Here is an 18,437-nt window from a genome sequence, read left to right as displayed (position 1 = left end):
GTTGTGTTGAGAAAGCGTAGTCATTCATATCATTTTAGCTAATTTGCCGGTTTTAGATCCTGATATTATGTAAGCCTAACGGTATATTTTTAAATCAAAGACATGAAATGATTTCTTAAATGTTATTCAATATTTACAACGATGAAAAATCATTGATAAATCGTACCCTCAATAACTCGTGTAACCCGAAAACGAAAGTAGAACTGTGAGAATTTCAGAATCCAAGGGACAAGACGTCACAAGAGTCGTGTGAAGTCAAAAAACCGTCATAAATTGCAAGGATTTTGATATAAATCACAAGAAGAAAATTTGTGTAATTAGTGGAAATGGCAGGAAGAAGGTTTGTTGAAATCAAATATATAATATTAATGTCATAGGGTGACAATTGCGTATATCAAATGTTATATGCATTTTATTCATTTCAGATTGTTCAATACATTTTCATTCATTCATTCACCTGTTTACTAATTCATTCATGCTTTGTCATCGTATTCGTGTTGTGTTCTTGTGTACGTGGTGTCACGTGATTGTTTTGTGAATAGGGTTTTGCCGAGTTAGGTATTTGTAGAGCGAGTATTTTATTAGAAGTTGCAGAACAAGTTTTTTAGGGAGTGGTAGTAGTGTGCGCATGTGTGTGAGCTTGTATAAAAGGATGAGCACGGATTAATTTAGAGATTAACAAGACTTTAATGCAGTACATCAGAGTAAGTCTCACACCGAGATACCTAGATAGAATGTTCTATCGTTAAAATGATAATGTCCTACGGACCCGATTTAACGATAGAATGCGTCCTATATACCTGCAATGTAGCAAAATGAAAATTGCACACAGTGCATGTTTCGGTAAAATTATGTAACACATCACTCATATGCATTTGGAAAGTTACCTTAACGACCCACTTGCCGTTAAATCCATTTTAATTAGTTGAATTTGAGAATGTAAACCCACGAGTTTGAATTTCGCTGCTAACACCTTCCATTTTACCGGAACTTGTCATTGCGTATACGCACAGCGTGAAATACTGAATATTAATGACGTTCCAAATATGGAGATATAGCCTTTTACGGAAAATGCTACTATGCTCTTTACTACTTCGTTATTTGACGTGAAAATGAATTTAAAGTTTGAAATAAACGTTAGAAATCGAGAAATATATGTTAACTAAATATTGTAACATGGGATTGAAGTAATATTCTCCCTATATAAACTTTTGCTGAAATTTGATTTCATTGATAAAGAAAATTAACCAGAGTGCACTGAGGCATGCAGGAATTATGGGAAAACAGTGGATGCTTCAGAAAATGACGGGTACGGATGAAGCCATCAACATTCCTAATTTCTTTTAATGGTTTATATGATCTCATAATCAAAATGGAATCCAACAATTGCATAAGCTGTGGAAAAACTTTTTCATGTTCCAAAAACCCTGGAAACAAGAAAAGTCTTACTTCTAAATTGGTTAAGGTTGACAGAACTGTGAAAGATGTTTTACAGAAAGACTTAGGGGTAAAGACGCAGCAGATCGTCAACTTTCTGTCTCCACGCCATGTGTATAAACCGGGTTTTTTTCCACCAATGCCTTATATGGTAGTGGGCCGTTCTTATTTGCAAATTAGGTAAGCGTTCGTTTTTCGAAAACAGCAGGGCGTTCCGATGGCAGTTTCCGGTAAAATGGCAGTCAGTTCGAATCGAGAAAAGTGACATTTCAAAGTGTTGAGTTTACAATATTATTATACGATTTTTTACAGTGTTAAGGACTTACAAATTACCAATGAGGTTAATTGTATATAAATTTAACTTTAAATGTACGCGTTTATTCTTTGATAAGTTTAAAATCGTTTTGGAGCGATTCCGCAATTTTCTGCTACATTACGGGTATATGGGAGGTATTCTAACTGTGGTGAGGGCCTGTCCTGAGACACGGTTAGATTATTCTAACTACGAGATACCCTATACGGATATATTCCTTACGGGATATAAAGATACATAACTGGTAAGAAATAAATTCATTTAAATCGTTTTAATCTATTTAATAATAATTTGTTGCTCAAATTATCATATGTGAGAGATGTATGTGTGAATGTTTCATTTTCATTTTAGGTCATCGTCATATTTATGATTGCAGTATCAGATATGTTGGATACAAATTAAAATTAATTGAAACCTGCACCAAGAGTTCTTCTTGTTGTAAGACCCCATGACATGAACATAACTGAAAACTTTGATAAGGTCTCTCCTGTTTCCAACATTTTCCACCCATAGCCTAGGATTCGCGGAAACACCGAAAAGTGGGAAAACACCAAGTAATTACCAACAATACCACAGAAAGTACCAAATGTATACTCTTATAGGGTGTAAGATTATACTCATATAAATGTAACAGGAAGGGAGAAAATGCAACGGACCAGACCGGGATTCGAACCTGGGCCCCCTGAATCTCTAGTAAGGTGCTCTACCAACTGAGCTAACTGGCCACCGGCGATCGAACCTGGCTGACTGCTACATTCCTCCCTCCTTAAATGTCTTCACACCTGAAGACATCAACCCAGGATCTTTATCCCCTGGCAGGCATTTTCACCTGTCAGTTCAGTTCCAGGGGCTGGTCTACGGCACCAAATGTAACAGGAAGGGAGAAAATGCAATAGACCAGACCGGGATTTGAACCCGGGCCCCCTGAATCTCTAGTTAGGTGCTCTACCAACTGAACTAACTGGCCACCGGCGATCGAACCCGGCTGTCCGCTACATATTCATGTACATAAATATATATATTACCAAAGTTTTGTTCATATTGATAGAAAATTTAATGATTTACGGCCAAGTTTTATGTGTAGTATTTCAGATTGCATTTCTCGGCGGCAATGTTGGCCAAGCGAGCGGTTATGTCAAACATGTATATCATTTCATAAAATTTACTTACATTGCAACCAGAACTTGTTGAAAATAAGAAAAACCCTAAATGTCCTATGAAGTCATGATAAATAGTAATGATCAAGTGATGTAAATCAGTAAAACTTATTTTGATCAGATATTTTGCCATATGTCATACCCTCACAGTATTTCAAACTTCAAACCTTAAGACTCATAGTGCTCGTGATTGTTCAAACAGCAAACAAAGGACCCTAGAATCTAATTAAAATCAGACATTTTAAATCCGTGATTTATACAGAATACCTCAGGTAACAGTCTAACGTATATGTCAGTATGTTGACAGATACAGCGTCTATTGACTGAGGTAGTCTTCCTTTGTTATTCGCAAAGATACATCTTCACTTCACATTACAGTGACATACAAGGTAGTGACACACAAACAGTACCATGGTAACACAAACAGTACCATGACAACACAAACAGTACCATGACAACACAAACAATACAGTGATACACAAACAACACAAAGACAACTCAGTGAGACACACAAATGCAGAAAAATCGAAACAAAAGTAAAACTTCCCTTGATGGGATTATAAATATTAATTATGATTATATTTGAGAACTTTGATTTACTAATTCTTTACAGTTATGAACTCCAGAAATTCAGTGGTAAAGTTCTGATAGTGAGAAACCAAGTCTATCACAAAGTTCACATTGAGGAGAGTAAGCGAGACAAGGATTGTGGCACATGTGATAAAGAAACCAGAGGATTAAAGGAATTTATGGAAAGTATAAAGGAGGAGGATAAAAAAGTTAAAAACTTGGTGGAGAAATTCGAAAAGTTGGGTTTCACAGACATATATGGTGGCACAGAGAGCTTTGTTCGAAAGGATAAGACCAAGAAGGAAATTATTAAATTATTGGAAGAAGGTAAACTAATTTACTTGTACAATACATGTATAAGAGTATTTATCGCGGATCGAGATTTTTTCATGACTATATATTTATTAGGGAATCAAAAGTGGTGTTAACGTTATTATTAGCATCGAGTTATATTCGCATTTAGTAAGCCTTATTATACGCTTTGTGTCTTAACATATGAGGAGTGGAGCTCATAAAATTTTCGTCTATAGAAAATATTGGTTTATTTTATGTTATCCATTAGTAATCAGCATTTAAACCATTCTTGACCATTCCATTATCAAAATAAAAGTGAAAATTCTTGTACCAGTATCTCTATATTCTAGATTCAAATACAAAAATCATACACTAACATACACATACATCTGAAATGTGTTGCTCAAAGTTAATTTTGTTTCTTTTTAAAGTGGCCAAACAGGACTTCAAAGATTACTATTGTTTCATCTGTGTGATTTTATCCTTTGGAAAAGACGGGGTGATCACCTGCATACCGGATAGCGATCAGTCGGCCAAAAAACAAACCCCAAGCATGCAGCTCCCTGTGTCAGAGCTTCAGGAGTGTCTAAAGGGAGACAAATGCAAAGGTCTCCTTATGAAGCCCAAAATCTTCATGTTACAGGTACATGTGAATATTTTGTGGGTTACAGGTATTGAAGTACATTAAATTCATAAGCTTTACTTGACAAGATGTAATTCTGTAGCATGTAAACGTGCTCTTGATGTCATGATGTATGTTTTTTCAGAATACTTCCTTGTGCTTATATTTTGTCTAACAGAAACTTCTGCAGCTTCAGTGTTGCTGTCTAACAATGTTCACGCTACAATACACCTGTAACAACACACAAGATTGATTGTATATTGTTTAACGTCCCTCTTGAGAAATTTTCACTCATATGGAATCGTCACCATTACTGGTGAAGGGCTGCAAAATTTAGGCCTATGCAGGATCGGCGCTTACAGCCTATGAGCAGGGAGGGATATTTATCGTGCCACACCTGCTGTGACACGGGACCTCGGTTTTTGTGCTCTCATCTAAAGGACCGCCCCATTTAGTCGCCTCTTACGACAAGCAAGGGGTACTGAGGACCTGTTCTAAACAGAATCCCCACGAGACAACACACAAGAGAAAAACTCTCCACCAAATATTTTTGTAGAATAGAAGTTGAGTTATGAAATATATAGGTACACGTGCATGGAATAGCTGTCTAGCTTGTTTGAATTGTGGAAGATTGAGGTAATACATTACCTCCTTTAATTTCTACCTCACAATCAGACAAGCTAGATGGTGGTTCCTTTGGTAGCATTCTTGTATGTTTTACACAAAGCTTGAATGAGTCTGTCAAAACTTTTTCTCCATGTTGCAAGAGAGAGAGAGAGATGTTACTTGTTAGTGAATTACTTACATTATTAACTGTAATGAGTCTACGCTGTCAGTAAAGACAGTGTGAGACCGGTAAATCAAGTCACAATCGTCAGACAGTGTGAGACTCAAATTACCAGTGACATTTTATCACTTTTACATGAAGTATGTTTTTACAACAACCAAAACTTTAGATGGATGCCTATGTATGAATAATTTCATGCTGAACTACATTGATTTACGTACAGTACATGTATCTATTGAACAGTCACTCAACTTCTGTAATGAAACTACAGAAACTTTTACATCTTATAGCCCCCCCCCCCCCCCCATAATGATCTCCACTGGGGCCTATAGTGATAAAACAAGAAATATTTATAAAACATAGATGCCCTGCCGCTATGGTGCAAATTGAAAAGGGTTATACACATGTTTCATTTAACTGACAGTAGTGCCAAACCATTTCAAGATATTGAGCAGACAATATCTTCCTACATGTGAATTGACCATATGACCTAATCAATAGGGGTCATCTACTGCATATGCTGTACCAGTATACCAAGTTTAGTGTCAATCAAACAAATGATTCTTAAAATATGAGACAATATATTACTATTTCCAGTTTGACCCTTGACCATATAAACACACATTTTATCAGGTTATCTACTCATTTTGATGAACCAGTGTACTAAGTTTGATGTCTGTCAACCAAAGGTTTCTCGAAATATTGAATGGACAGTATATTTCTGTCCAGTTTGACCCTTGACCTTTTAACCATGTGACCTCAAAATCAGTAGGGATCATCTCCTTAAGGTAACTCACTACACCCAGAAATAGGTTCTTAAATCAGTTTGAATTGATTTAATTGTAAAAGATATGATATACAATAAGTATAGATGCCAAAAAGGCAAAAAATACACAAAATTGGATAAAAACATGATTTCCAAAAAGCTTATTGCAACACATGTGAACAAAAGACTCTGGGGTATTTGAACTCGAGATCTGTGGTTCACCAGCCCAACGCTTTAACCACTGAGCTACTTTTTGGCATCTACATTACATGACGTCACAATGATAGACAAACAAATCGATCGAAACAAATAATTTCACAAAACATTTTAATTGTGACGTGGTGTTGATAAGAGACCAAGTACATGACTTATCGGACAATTTCAAGATAGGATATAACATGTTCTTCAAATGTCATTCTTCATTTATAATATTTTTCTTAGAAACAATATGAAATTTCATTCCTTAAACATTTTTATCAGTTAAGAGTAGCATAAATTTATTTCAACATACACTGTACGCGGCTGAGTTAAGGCTTTCCTCATAAATACCAGTGCTGTAAAAATGTACTTTACCGCACTGGCACATTACATGACGTCACAATGAAAAATACGTCATGATGAAGGTCATGACGTACATATCTACATTCCTTTTGCGGTTGGAAATGTCAAAATATATTTTCGTTATTTACCACCGCTGTCAAACAATAAACCGCAATCGTGTAAAAGTTTCTGTCAAATGGGTTACATTTGACAGAATTCTCTTTGATATTGAAATTTTTTTGATTTCTTCTTTATATAACATACATGCTAAAGTAATATCTATATTATATTGTGATCTTGATATCGCTCCTAATCTGCACGTATATAGTGACTTTCACAATGAACTCATTTGCATAAACAGGGTTTCCGTACATACAAATTTCATCATTGGCACGATACCCCGAGGTTTTTGAGTGAAAGATGTTTGATTTATGTGACATGTGAACTTCAGTGCAAAAGGAAAGTTAGGGGAGCAAGTTGTGGCTTCAACAGAAAACATGTTTTTCAGGCTAGATTCAACTTTGTATATGCAAAAATCGCCGCATCTTGCATATTCAATGCAAAAATTAGACATGTTACAAGTCACGATAAACTTGCTCCCATCACTTTTCAAATTAAGAAATTAATATGTTTTGAAGTTATATTAACTTCAACTTGCATTGATATCTGGATATCGTGCCAATGGAACGATTTATACATACACGGTACGATTTTATCTTGATATTTGATCACGTGATATACAGCTGATGTAGAGACTGTCGGTCTGGTGAAAAATGTATTGGAGGTCAATATGCACTTAATTATACATATATGCATATTTTTTTTGTATAAAAGGGTTGTGTGTACAGAATTTGTCAAAAATTGACCTGTTTATAATGCTTTTTTCCTCTGACATATTTCTATGGCCCTACTTAACACAACTGCGCAGGAATTCTGACATTAAATTTTCTTGTACTTGTATTAAATGTAAATGCATGTATACATGTTTAGGTAATACATGGTATAATGTACATGTGTATTGGTAATTGCAATGTCAGACATGAGTAACTAAAGCATTATTTTACCTCAGTGTATTCTCTATATCAAAAGATGACAATAAGCCGACTATACATGTATTTTCGCCAAAATACATGTACCTCTGCCATGTGATCGGTTCTGTGCTAGGATCTGCCCTAGGGATGATAGTCTTCAAACTATTCAACAGCGGCATCAATTTTCCCGCAATTCGGCATTGTGAGGTCAAATACAAAACCCAGTGGCGTATTCAACATCACAACTATAGCAACTGTTCCCAATATATGACGGAATGATTTGCTTCATTGTCGGAAGAGTATTTATTCTGCTTTGGTACATACAGGCTGTCCAGCGGCCCTAAAATTCCTAAAAATTCCTAATTTTTTTCAGTTTTGCTAAAATTCCTTAAAAAAATGTAAAATTCAAGGGGAAATCCTAAAAAAGCCCTTATTTTTCATGTCAATTCCTACTTTTTTATCAGTCTTGAAAAATCAAAATGCATTCATACAAAATGTGTGTTATTAACGTAGATTGCAGTTCTTATTCAGATAATGCTGATGCAGTGAAAGGCAGTTGACCTGTGGATCCATGTGTCAAGCTTGTTTATTGGTTGTGACTTTGTGATAAAGAGTTGAGATTTTAGGTTATAGCCAATAATAGCTGAGACCATGGAACACTGGAATACGCCCTTCCTGTACTTACATCTTATTTGTGTGTCATGTGAGTTTCTTTATTGTCAAATTTGACAAGGTAAGTCCTTTTGAATAATTAAAACTTCCGCAATTTGGTTAAAAATTCCTAATTTTAGCTCTAATTTAGCCCTAATTTTTTAAAATTTTACCCCTAAAATTTGCCCTTATTTTTTGTCCAAGGGTGCTGGACAGCCTGTACATAATAAAATATCTATTCAATGGGTGGAGAGCGATAGCTTGTTTATTGTCAGCTGAGAGAGAAACTAGTTAGACGCAGAGACTTGTGCTGTCTGTTTGTTTTGCTGAAGTAAAAGATTATTCTCCAGCAGCAAATGATCAAGATTTACAAAATCATTTTCAGTTAGAGGATGTTCCAACCGACACACCAGACGATATTGGTGATCACGAAGCTGCAAGGGTCAAACCAATTAAGATTCCTAGGGAAGCAGACTTCCTCATCTATAATTGTGAAACACAGTATGGTTAGTACCATGGCTACATCTTTTTTAGCTCACCTGAGCCAAAGGCTCAAGTGAGCTTTTCAGATCAAAATTTGTCCATTGACTGTCAGTGTTGTCGAAACTTTTCACATCTTCTTCTCCAGAACCACTGAACCAATTTCAACCAAACTTGGCACAAAGCATCCTTTAGTGAAGGAGATTCTAGTTTGATCAAATGAACGACCTTGTTCCCTTCAAAGGGACATAATCACAAAAATGCAAAAATATGGTGGGGTCATTTAAAAATCTTCTCAACAACCACTGGACCAGAAAAGCTGAGATTTACATGAAAGCTTTCTGGCATAGTGGAGATTCAAGTTTGTAAAAACCATGACCTCCAGGGGTATGTTAGGACCACAATAGGGGATCAAAGTTACACATGCGAATATATAAGGAAAATCTTTTAAAATCCTCTTCTCAAGAACCACTGGACCAGAAGAGTGGAGATTTACCTGAAAGCTTCCTGATATAGAGTAGATTCAAATTTTTACAGATCCTGGCCCCAGGGGTAGGGTGGAGCCAAAATAGGGGATCAAAGTTTTACATTAAGATATATATTAACAAATTTTGCCAATAAACTCCGAAACACTGCTCCAGAGTTACTGCTTGCACCTTTAATATTGTTCCATATGTGAAGTGAAATCCGTAAGCTATAATAGAATCGTACTTGATTAGTAAATATTGTAAAATTAATTAAAAATCTACTTTTGTTTTCAATACACTACCCTGAAATAGCAGAAATGAGAATAAAGTGGTGGATCTAAGCAGTTTTTTTTTTAAAATGACAACTTAAGATAATATGTTATGTATGTTTTGAAGTAAATCCGTTGTTTATCGATGCTTGATTCTGATCTTACAGAAGAAATGAGTTTTGATAATTGTTGAATAAAGAAGATATGCCTGTTTGTTTCTTCAATCCGTGATTTTAGTCTTGAATCAGTCTTATGGAAATTTCCAGAACGTAGCAACGTCACACAACCAATCGCACATTCTCGGGCCTTTCTGGCAAGCCAAGAAGTTGCGATTAGTTTACAATATGATCAGCACTAAGATTGTGTAGGTGTTAGAACAATGTTAGTCATACTTAATGTTAGTTTTGACTAGGCCCATATTTATCATTTTAGGAAGGTTTATAATTCTATTACTTATATACATCTCATTCAACACAGGACCCCTTCCCGAAACCAGTTGATGATCTGACACATCGATAAAATTTTTATATACGATATCTATCTGATATTTTCGATGTTTTTAATTTTTCCCGTGAATATAGAAGTCACTGTTACAACTTTTTGTAATGATTTATTAACAGTTACTGATGTGTACAAACACAAAAAAGTTTTTAGTTTGCTTGAACATGTTTTGTGATGATACAGAACTTGAGTAAGTAAGAAGTCGAAAGCTGTCCAATATGTTTTACCGGTATATTGAATGGTCAGGGACTGTTCTGGGAAGTTTGCACCTTATAACTTTAAAGTTAAAACATTTTACTGAAATTAGGTTGTACACTACCTGACAATGTCCAAGGAATCAGGCCACTGTTTACAATATAGCAGTTTTTCTGTGTGTCATTCATCTAGTGCATTATGTTTTCGATTATTGCGTTTGACGAGAAAAACCGTGTATTCATAACTTTGCCCTTAGATTGTCGCACTGGACAAAAACTACCATAATAAACACATTCGCAATACTGAGTTTCAAATTTTGAAATTATGAATGACCGTTTATTTTGTCTTTGGTCAACTATTTGGCATGACAGATTACGATTGCATTCGTAAAAGCATTAGATATCTAATTTTCAATATGGAGAGATATATCATTTATGTTACATAAGGAACATTTAATTTGGAGCTCCAAGTGACTTCCTAATAATCAAGTTTTATTTACTGTTTATGATATCAATAAATAAAACATAACTAATGCACGCAATTATTCAAAAAATGTTCTTATATTCTTTTGAATTGTGATAGTTTATTCAATTAATACAACTGTGTGCAGTACAGCCCATCAGCATTTAAATATGATAAGATTGATTGTATATTGTTTAACGTCCCGCTCGAGAATTTTTCACTCATGTGGAGATGTCACCCTTGCTGGTGAAGGGCTGCAATATTTAGGCCTATGCTCAGCGCTTATGGCCATTGATCAGGGAGGGATCTTTATTGTGCCACACCTGCTGTGACATGAGACCTTTGTTTTTGTGGTCTCATCCAAAGGATCGCCCCATTTAGTCACCTCTTACAACAAGCAAGGGGTAACTGTTTTATCCCAAATCCTCATGGGACCATAATAAGATATTAAAATACATGGTTATTACTTAGGAGTCTAAAAGGGGGAGGGGGCGGGCTGATCAAGTGTTCTACTGTTCCACATTCAATTAAAGATGTCGTTCATTCAATTCATGTGCGTAAGAATTCTCATGTGTGCAAGAATTCAGACACGCATTCAAAAAGATGGAATATTATTCAACTGTGATTTTCAGCGCTTGCGTGGGGTTTCATCTAGTACATGTGTAAGAAAATCTTCTCCAGAACCACTGGGCCAATTTCAATCAAACTTAGAACAAATCATCTTTTGATGAAGGGGATACAAGTTTGTTGAAATGAAGGGCCAAGTCCCCTTCAAAGGGGAGATAATCACAAAAATGCAAAAATAGGGTGGGGTCATTTAAAAATCTTCTTCTCAAGAACACTAAGCAGAAAAGCTGAAATTTAGAGAAAGCTTCCTGACAAAGTGGAGATTCAAGTTTGTAAAAATCATGACCCCTTCGGTTAGGGTAGGGCCACAATAGGGGATAAAGTTTTACATACGAATGTATAGGGAACCAAACTTTGCACAAAGCATCCTTAGATGATATGAGAGGCCATTCCCCGTCTACAAGGGCATATGATAATTAATGAATTTGTAATCAAGACAAGCATGAGACCTCTACAGATCAGTATGTGGATGTATACAAATGAAAAAGAAAGTGCAACTGCAGAGACTAGCATTGTGGCTCATGGGCCTTTTTGGAATAACTGCTGACTTTTTTTATCATTATCTAAAAAACACTGAAAAACATAAATTGATATTAAACGCGGTAATTTTGAATTGAAGAGAAATTATTCAAATGTAGTATTTGTGTAACAGAAAAACAAATTTATGTATTTTGCAAAATCTCTTTTGCACAGCAATTGAAGCATGGACTGATGGTCTGGACAGATATGTGAATGATAAAGATCCCATGGAGATACAAAAGCTTCTGGTCAGGATGAACCACATTATCCGCTCACGCAATGTTAAAGTGGGCATGAGTTCGCTTCCAGTACCTTGTGTTACCTCCCTTCTGACCAAAGAGGTATACCTGGGGAAAAAGTTAGATCAACCTGTACCTTCCTGAATCTGCGTACTTAATGCAGAGCATTTGATGAGAATCAAAACTGTTCAGTTGCTAACCTTTTTTTTTTTTTTAAACATTTCTTAGTTACGTTGTTCCAAAAAAAATTCAACAATGAATTTCCCACAGAAATGTCCATGATATACATGATGATGTTATGTCTGAAGATTAATGAAATGTTTACTGGTCTCTAAATGTTTAGACTTGTTTTTCTAAAGAGCTGCTGTTAACCTGAAGTATCTAGTGTGTATCCATTTGATTTCCTTCATGCATAATCTGAGAGTTTTGTTAAAATCCTTTGTCTTTTAAAGTCATTGGTGCTCCATTGGTAGTTTCATTGGCAAATCAAGAGTAATGAAAGCCAAAAATGTGTTAATTAGATATATAAATCGAAAGTATTATTCATTGTTGTATACTTTATTACAGTGTATATGATAATTTAATACAGTACTAAAGTTTTTACAAATTCAGACAATTTATGAAATATGATATTTTCACAGTGTAGTCTACATATACATGTATATCTCATTTGTATTGAATTTCTGTCAGTAACTAGTTATCATACTTTTTCTCATTTTGGCGAATAATTCATGTACTTTTGAGTTTTTAAAATTCATAAAGGTTAGTTTTTATAATAATAATAATAATACCATATTTATATAGCACCCTTTTCATACACTATGTACGCTCAAAGGTGCTTTACAATGCATATATACCTTACAACAGAATGTTATACACATAATACATAGAAAATAAATAAAACATTAAAAGCTGTACCTATCCTCATTGTACATATAAAACATGAAAACACAAGATACCATAAATATGCTAGATAAGAATAAACATCAGTTTCAGGGCATATTAAAATAATAATAATAATGAAATACACACACGCACACACAGCATACAATGTCTCAGGTATAATACATTAATACATACAATTCCTTTTTTTTTTTTATAAAACATCACAAAATGGTACTCGAAAGCTAAGGCACACAGTCTTTAGTTTTCACAGTTTTTTTGTGGATTTTCGATATTTTACTGTTTAGTTTGATTGCAATATCGTGGATATGGTACCTGTTTGTTAAAGCATTATATAAGTTGTTTATTTCATTGTGGTTTGAAATTTGTAGAAATGTAGTACCTACAAAAATTCAGTCCCCCCAATAATTCCACAGTAAATCAGGTATATTTAATTAGTTTCACAGCATGCAAAACAATTTCAAGTACATTGTATTACAATCAAATTTATATATTCAAAGAGCTTTTGCCAAAAGAAATACATGTATTTTTATATGTAAAACAAATTTTATATGTATTTTTTTTAGCTCACCTGAGCTTAAAGCTAAGTGAGCTTTTCGAAACATCTTTTGTCTGGTGTCCTTCTGTCCATAAACTGTTAACATTTTCAACTTCTCTTACAGAACCACAGGATAATTTCAACCAAACTTGCCACAAAGCTTGCTTGGGTAAAGTTGAAGGGAAGTGTCACATCCTTTTGAAGTGATAATTAAGAATTAGTGAAAATTTTGTGGCATCTTTCAAAAATTTTCTCCTCAAGAACCACTGTGTCAGTTTCAATCAAACTTAGCACAAATCATCCTTTGACAAAGGGGATTCATGTTTGTACAAATGAAGGGCTATGCCCCTTCCAAGGGGAGATAATCAAGAAAAGGCAAAAATAGGGTGGGGTCATTTAAAAATCTCAAAAACCACTGAGCCAGAAAAGTTGAAATTTACATGAAAGCTTCCTGAAATAATGTGGATTCAAGTTTGTTTCAAATTATGATTCCAGGGGGTAGGGTAGGCTATTATAGGAGATCAAAGTTGTATGTTGGATATATAGAAAAAATCTTTTAAAATCACCTCAAAAAGAACAGGGCCCTGATTAGTCATATTACTATGCAAACATCCCGAGGTAGTGTAGATTCAAGTTTGTTCAAATTGTGGCCCCTGGAAATGGCTGAGGCTGCAATAGGGGATGAAATTTTTGCTTAGGAGTGTATAGGAAAAAATCATCTAAGAACAACAGGGCCATGATTAGTCATATTAATATCCAAGCATTCCCAGGTAGTGCAGAGTCAAGTTTATTCATTTCATGACCCCCACAGGTAGGTTGGGGCCACAATAGAGGATCAAAGTTTTGTATAAGAATTCATAGGGAAACGTCTTTAAAAATCTTCATCTTAACAACAGTGGGGCCATGATTAGACATATAGATATGCAAGCATCTGTAGGTAGTTAAATTCAAGTTTGTTCAATTCAGGGGCTCCAGTGGTAGGGTGGGGCAACAATAGGATATCAAAGTTCTAGATGGAAATATACAAGAAATTAATTAAAACAAATAACAGGGCCACACTAAATCATATCGAAATACAAATATTCCCAAGTTGGAATTCAAGCGTTGTTTTTTATTTAGTTCTGACTGTGTACGAAACTTCAACTTTGCTCATAACTTTTGAATGATGAGCGAGAACTCATATTTCTTATGTGCATTCCTTGTGATAAGATCTTTTTATGGCACCAACATATTTACCCTTTTCACCTTGGAGTTCGACCTGCATTTGAGAAAACCTAACCTATTCAATTTATCCTTAAAAGGTGGAGCTTTCATGTTTTGTATATAGATTTCTTATGGCAAGACCTTTCATTTATACTAAGATCTTTGACGCTGTTACCTTTACTCCAACATAGCAAGGTCATATTGGTAGTGAGGCATCCCCATGTTGTTTGAATTCAAGTTCGATTATGTTGTGACCCTTTTGGACTAGGTTGGAGCCACAATATGACATCTAAATTTCATGGGAATAAAGATTTGGGGAAAAAATCTTTTGAAAATCACAACAACAGGGCCATGGTGACTCAGGTGAGTGATATTACCCCAAAACCTCTTGTTTACAACAAATGTAATATTGCAGTCTGTGATAGGAGATACTAAATTTTGACTTTCATTCAAGAAAATTTTTTCCATTTTGCTTAATCAGAGGACTGAAATTTGATATTTTCTCATAATTTCATTTTTTGTTTTTAATTCTCTTTATTCACATGAGACCAATTTTTTGGCCGATTTCATTTGATATTTATATTTCCAATGTTTTTGCCTTTGAGATCATTTAAAATTATAATGATAGCCATTTCCTCATGAGTGAACAATACATATTTGAATCTTGATAGATATAGTACAGTGTATGTCTATTTTTGCGACTTGGAATTCTGACAAAAATGAGAGTAGATTGTTAATACACGAAATAACATTTTCAAATATGAAACTTATTTCTAAAATGTCCTCCAGTCCTTTACTCTAATTGACCGTGTTATTTTGTATACACATGTAAAACTGATAATTTGTCATCCTGTTTATAAATGTATGCATATATAAAATAATTATTCCATTGACCCTAAGATATATTGACATGGTTGCTCATAAAGACATGTGATTATCAACTGGTTCATTATATTACAGCTGACATCAATGTTGATGTTCTTCATTATTCTAGCTGTGATGTAAACAAGATCAACTGAGGCAGTTTGTTGCTTTTCTATGCGTGATCTATATTTTTTCATATTTCCTATATTTCCCTTCAAATTGCCAAAGGGATTGAAGTTTTCCAACATTTTTACAATACCAGTATGCAGAAAATCTGTTAAGATTATTTTTGCTACAAATAGCGATGATATTTAAACAACTATGCAATCTTTGTAATATAAGCAAAAATGTACTGAAGTGTATTTAAATTTACATTTACCAATTCAATGTTTTCTTGATAATAAATCTATGCTGTGTCAATGTGTTGCATTTCTTGATACAATCGCTGACCTTCTAACTTGAAATTTTTTTAAAATATCTTGCATTACAATACACATGTATAGGGTACAAATGTCTAGTTTATTTGTTTTATGGGGGGATATAGAAACATGGGAGGCACAAATAATTTCTGCCTCACTGGTTATACTGTATACTACTACATGTATATGCTTACATTGTGTATTTCTAAAAATGAATAGATAAATGTTTATTCAGTATATACATACAAATATATGTACATACATGTACCAAGGATAACCCATTAAAGGTTGAAAGCTTATTTCCAATCGGGTCCTTTGATGCACAGATGTTGGTGCTAGGGGGTCATTATGTGGGAGGAAACCGGATTACACGGGGGAAACCTGGGCGAGTGACCGCCATATCCTCTCAAATACAACCACTGCTGATCACGGGGATTGGACTCGGGGTTACAGCGGCGAGAAGCGATGGTGCAGCGCTACTTCTGTGCTCCCCAGACAATATAAGCTAAACATTTATTCCTAGAGAGATCATGTATTATGTATGTTTTGTGGAGATGGGATCACTTATGTTGCCCAAGATAAATAACGAAATGAAAACGAGGACGGATTAAGTTTGTGCCAACTTTACAGTCTGATACAGTAAATGTCCAATTCAAGACTTGTTCACTCCTTTAGAAACGTCACCAGCTTTAAGGTATCCAACTCACATAAGCTGATTTTTATAAAATGTAAATCAAGGTGTCTATTATGACCATAATTGATGGTAAAAGCTATATCTATGTTTTTCATTGAAAACTTGCCACAAAAACACCTTATATTATCAATTATTTTTATCTCCCCACATTTTTTCAATTATGCTACAACTTTTTTTTAAATAATGAAATAAAATAAGAAATAAATAGACATTTAAAGTTTTCTTTTATTATTATAGCATAATTTTGATTATTATAAAACACTTCTAACGTCAAAAAGACAGTCTGACTATGAGAAAACATGAAAAATAGAAAAATAAAAATTCAAATGCAAAAAGGTGAAATGTACAAAATCGCTGTTTAAAAAAAATAAATGCAAAATTGTCACAAATAATGTACTGCAAATGAAGTTCAATCCCTATATAATTGTTTACCACAATTATAAAGACATTTACCATAGAAAACTTTAATTATGCTATGTTGAACACACACACCCTCCCTACAAAATCTTAACATTGAAACATTTTGATGCAAAATTCCAATTTGAAAAAAAAATTAACAGACATGAAAAATGTATCATTCAAACAATGAAAGCATGGGAACTCTTGATAAAACAATGATACATGTCACTAACCTCAACCTGACCTTGAATCATCAGGAAATGCTCATTATCATATAAAGTTTACTTTTCACATCTAAAGACCGAATAGCTAATGTATCAACTTTACATGTGTCAAACACAAAACATGCTTATAAAACATGGCAAATTTACTGTTCAAAAAATGAACAAAGCTTTGGAATAATATTTCCCAACAACTTTTTATCTTTGGTAACACGTGGTTTCTCAATACAATTTTTTGCAGTAAAAATATTTCTCAGACCATCTTCACCATCTCTCTGCCAAACAAGTTTCAAATGTTGTAGATTTAGGCCAGAGCCTGCGATATTTTCTGCAGTAGCTAATTCGAGTACACCACTGGCAACAAGACAATGTAGGGTGCCAATATTTTTGGCCTTGGCAAGATTGAACTTTTCTTGTAAAAAATGACAATTTGATGCATAAGAATGTTTTACATAATCTACTTTTGTCATGCCACTTGCACACAAAATCTTGGCTAACATTTTGACATCATGAACTGCATCATGAGCATTGTAAGATTCTTGACAGAAATATTCTGCTAGAAATTCTTGCTTATAAGAACGAAGGTTTGGAACTTTTGAACGCAATGATGACAAAGAATCCACAAATGCTAAAACATGATTTGAAAATTCATTCATCATTCCTACTCTACATATAGCATAGGATAGAACACGGAAGTCAAAAACGCTTCCATTGTGTGCAATTAAAATAACATTGCTAATGCTCTTCAAAAATTTTAAAATTTTTGAAAGTGCTTCTGTTATCGATACAGTTGCCACTTGCTTTCCGTGCACAGTCATGTGTTCACCATCCCAGGATATACCAGTTATCTGCTCAGCTTTTTCATTGATGGGTACTTTAGGTGAAACATAACATGAAAACTCGGCATCAGAATCCATAACTTGTGCAGCAATCTGTGTGATATGAGGCATTAGTCCAGGCTGAACTGAAAAAGATCCATAAAATTGAATTGAACACTTATGAAAACAATTATTTATATAAACTATTTAAATACATGTAATTTACTCTAAATACAGAATTGGTAATAGTATTCAAAATTCCAACAAAGAGCCCATGAACCACATCGCTGACCTGAGCCCATATTTATAGATTTTCCTTATATATTCGCAAGTAAAACTTTGATGCCCTATTATGGCCCCATCCTACCCCCATGGGCCATGATTTTAACAAACTTGAATCTGCAATATGTCAGGAAGCTTTCATGTAAAATTCAGCTTTTCTGGCCCAGTG

The 18,437-nt window shown here is 34.5% G+C and overlaps 2 protein-coding genes across 3 annotated transcripts in view; one reads left to right on the top strand and one right to left on the bottom strand.

The window, feature by feature from the left end:
• Positions 1-3: 3 nt before the first annotated feature.
• LOC125678412 (caspase-7-like) lies at positions 4-15,855 on the top strand. Its single transcript, XM_048916843.2, has 5 exons — positions 4-340; positions 3,521-3,804; positions 4,203-4,414; positions 8,554-8,674; positions 11,863-15,855. Exons 1-5 carry the CDS (start codon positions 327-329, stop codon positions 12,069-12,071), a joined length of 840 nt encoding a protein of 279 aa, XP_048772800.2. The 5' UTR covers positions 4-326; the 3' UTR covers positions 12,072-15,855.
• The window catches only part of LOC130046392 (DNA polymerase III PolC-type-like), a 14,596-nt gene continuing 11,081 nt past the window's right edge, over positions 14,923-18,437 (bottom strand). For both annotated transcript variants that reach the window (XM_056153736.1, XM_056153737.1), the window contains exon 4: positions 14,923-18,132. In XM_056153736.1, the coding sequence (XP_056009711.1) occupies positions 17,315-18,132 (818 nt within the window). In that variant the 3' untranslated portion in view covers positions 14,923-17,314. The remainder of the gene's footprint in view (positions 18,133-18,437) is intronic.

Source organism: Ostrea edulis, chromosome 2, assembly GCF_947568905.1.
Source record: "Ostrea edulis chromosome 2, xbOstEdul1.1, whole genome shotgun sequence".
NCBI lineage: Eukaryota > Metazoa > Mollusca > Bivalvia > Ostreida > Ostreidae > Ostrea > Ostrea edulis.
The sequence above is the reverse complement of the archived record's forward strand: the minus strand, read 5'-3'. Positions and strand labels throughout refer to the sequence as shown.